This window comes from Crocuta crocuta, unplaced genomic scaffold (genome assembly GCF_008692635.1).
Source record: "Crocuta crocuta isolate KB4526 unplaced genomic scaffold, BGI_CrCroc_1.0 scaffold218, whole genome shotgun sequence".
Lineage (NCBI taxonomy): Eukaryota > Metazoa > Chordata > Mammalia > Carnivora > Hyaenidae > Crocuta > Crocuta crocuta.
In genome coordinates this window covers 7,250,108-7,252,433 of record NW_027533170.1, presented here as the reverse complement: position 1 = coordinate 7,252,433, position 2,326 = coordinate 7,250,108, and the positions used below count along the sequence as shown (strand labels likewise).

At 65.1% G+C, this 2,326-nt stretch overlaps 1 protein-coding gene across 1 annotated transcript in view; it reads right to left on the bottom strand.

Annotated features, from left to right (window-relative positions):
• N4BP3 (NEDD4 binding protein 3) overlaps positions 1-1,803 on the bottom strand; it is a 2,661-nt gene extending 858 nt beyond the window's left edge. Inside the window, 3 exon segments of the mRNA XM_077746312.1 lie at positions 39-314; positions 678-1,202; positions 1,458-1,803. Coding sequence (XP_077602438.1) covers positions 39-314; positions 678-1,202; positions 1,458-1,778 — 1,122 coding nt within the window. The 5' untranslated portion in view covers positions 1,779-1,803.
• Between the last annotated feature and the right edge of the window lie 523 nt (positions 1,804-2,326).

The following is a 2,326-nucleotide window of genomic DNA, read 5'->3' as shown; positions in this document are numbered from 1 at the left end:
GAATGGGGCCGCAGGCGGCAAAGGGGACGTAAAAAGTCTCTGGGTGCCCGATGTCTCACCTCCCATCGGGCTTCCTCTTCCGGTCGGGTGTTAGGGTCAGCGTCTGGGAGGGCGCCGGGGGGCCGAGGCTCAGGGCCCAGGCCCTGCTGCGCCCGGAGCTCTTTGCGCAGCCGCCGCTGCTCCTGCTGGGCCATGAATAGCTGTAGCTGGAGGTTGCGCTCACTGCGCTCTGCCTTCTGAGCCACCTCGTGCAGCCTTTCCACGTACAGGCGCTTCAGCTCGGACAGCCACAGCCGCTGGCGCTCCTCCAGCACCTGCCAGGGGACGAGGCGCCTGCCATGCGGGGATATCTCACACGCGGCTCCCCCCGCTCCTGGACACCAACTGCCAGGCGCTCACACGGCCAAGCCCCCTCCACGACACTCCAGCTGTGCCTGGAGGTGAAGTGCCCGCCCAGGGAGTCTCTCTTCCTCCCTTACAAGCAACTCCTAGCAAGGGCGGGCCACCACTGCCATGACATTCCCATAAGATGGGGGCTGGGCGACTGAATCACCTCCATCTTCCTTACTCTCTTGTGCCCAGAGCGACATGGGTCAGCTGGCTGAGGACCCTTCTGTGTGCCCTGTACTCCAATGCCAAGGGACAGAACAGGACCCCAGAGCAGGGCGAGCCCTCACCTGTGTGAAGGGGTTGGAGCCGTCCTCATCACCGAGGCCCCTCTTGAGATCCTCACAGGTGTCGGGGAGCAGGGCCACCACCTCCTCGGTGGGGCAGGAGAACTCATAGGGGGGCGGTGGCTCGGGCAGGCAGCTCAGCATCGCCAGAGGCCCAGCCTCCTTGGGGACCCGGGAGGCCCGGTCCAGGGAGCCCCCGAGGTGGTTGATGTGGCCCAAAGAGGAGCTGAAGGGGCCGGGACCAGTGCCAGGGCTGCGTCCAAAGCTGCCCCCGCTGGAGGAGTCAGACAGGCTGGGCTCCGGCTCGGGGCCGCCCTCGTCCAGGCTGAGCGCATGCAACAGCTGGGCACGGGCCTGCGCCTGGCTGGTCCGGGGCCCGGGGCTCAGGGGTGGGTGGCAGGCCAGCGTGTGCAGGCTGCCGTTGCTGCGCCACAGCTTCTGGCCCTTGTGGGCTGCCAGGCTCTGCATGGACAGGAAGCCTTTCCCAGCGCCCGCCACAGGCTTGAACACTGATGGGCGAATGCGGCACTGTCGGGAAGAAAGGGCAGCTTTGAGGCCCTGGGCTGACCTCAGCTCTGCCCTCCAATGCTCCCACAACCCCCAGGATCCTCTCTGAGAACCTGGGGTGCGTGTCACCTGGAGGCGGTGACCGGTGACCAAAGCCTCAGGCCAGCCTATAGCTGGATTTTCATGTCCCAGCCCCATCCGAGCATTTCCAAGGAGGCCCCAAGCTCCCCACCCCTACCCTCCAACACTGGGGGATGGGGGCGGGCAGAGATGCACCTTATCAAAGCGACCCCGCTCAGGCAGCGAAGTCTTGCTGAAGTCACCGGCTCGAGGATGCTCCCGGTAGTAGAGGGTGGTGTAGTCAGCGGTCTCCGACCGAGGGGCGCGCTTGGCGGTCTTGCCGTCCTTCTTGGGGAGGTGCAGGTAACTGAGGAGCTCACGCTGGCCCAAGCCCTTCCGGAGGAGCCCATCTGGCTGGCGGGAACCCCGGGACCCCGCGAGTGCTGCCCGTAGCTCTTCCGGGGACAAGTCCTGCCGTTCCAACAGGCTACCCACGCTGCCCATGGCAATGCCAGTAGGGCCCGGGGCTGTGGCCATGAACTTTCAGCAGGGCACAGGCAGCTGCTTCTGGGGATTGGGAGGCTCCGTCAGGGGCAGGTAGGCACTTCCGGCCTAACCTCCCCAATACTCTAAAACCTGCTTCTTGCCTATGTCAGCCACCTGCCTGGCCCAGGCCCAGGAGGCAGATATGGTTCCTGGGGGAAAAAATCCAGGACAGGACTCGTAGGATGGCAAGAGAAAGGGCCCCAAAGTCATCTGCTTGGTGCACCAGCTATAGGGGCCGGTGTGACCGGGGGACAGAGGGGAACAGGCCAAAAGCGGCAGGATGGGGCCCCTCCCAGGACTGGGCCAGCTGCAGACCCAGGCTCTGTCCAGGCTCTGACATTGTTCACTCTCCTACCAGGCTCCTCACCCAGTCTGGGGGGTGGGGTGGGCAGAGGGCACAGGGAACCAGGGCCAGTGGCTTATGATTCTCCATCCCTTCTTTTTCTCTGGGGAGGGGGAAAACCCGGTTGAGCCCCTCTTCCTGCAGTGGGTCAGAGTTCCCCTGAGCAAAGCAGCGGGCACGGGTGGGGTTGGGGGGC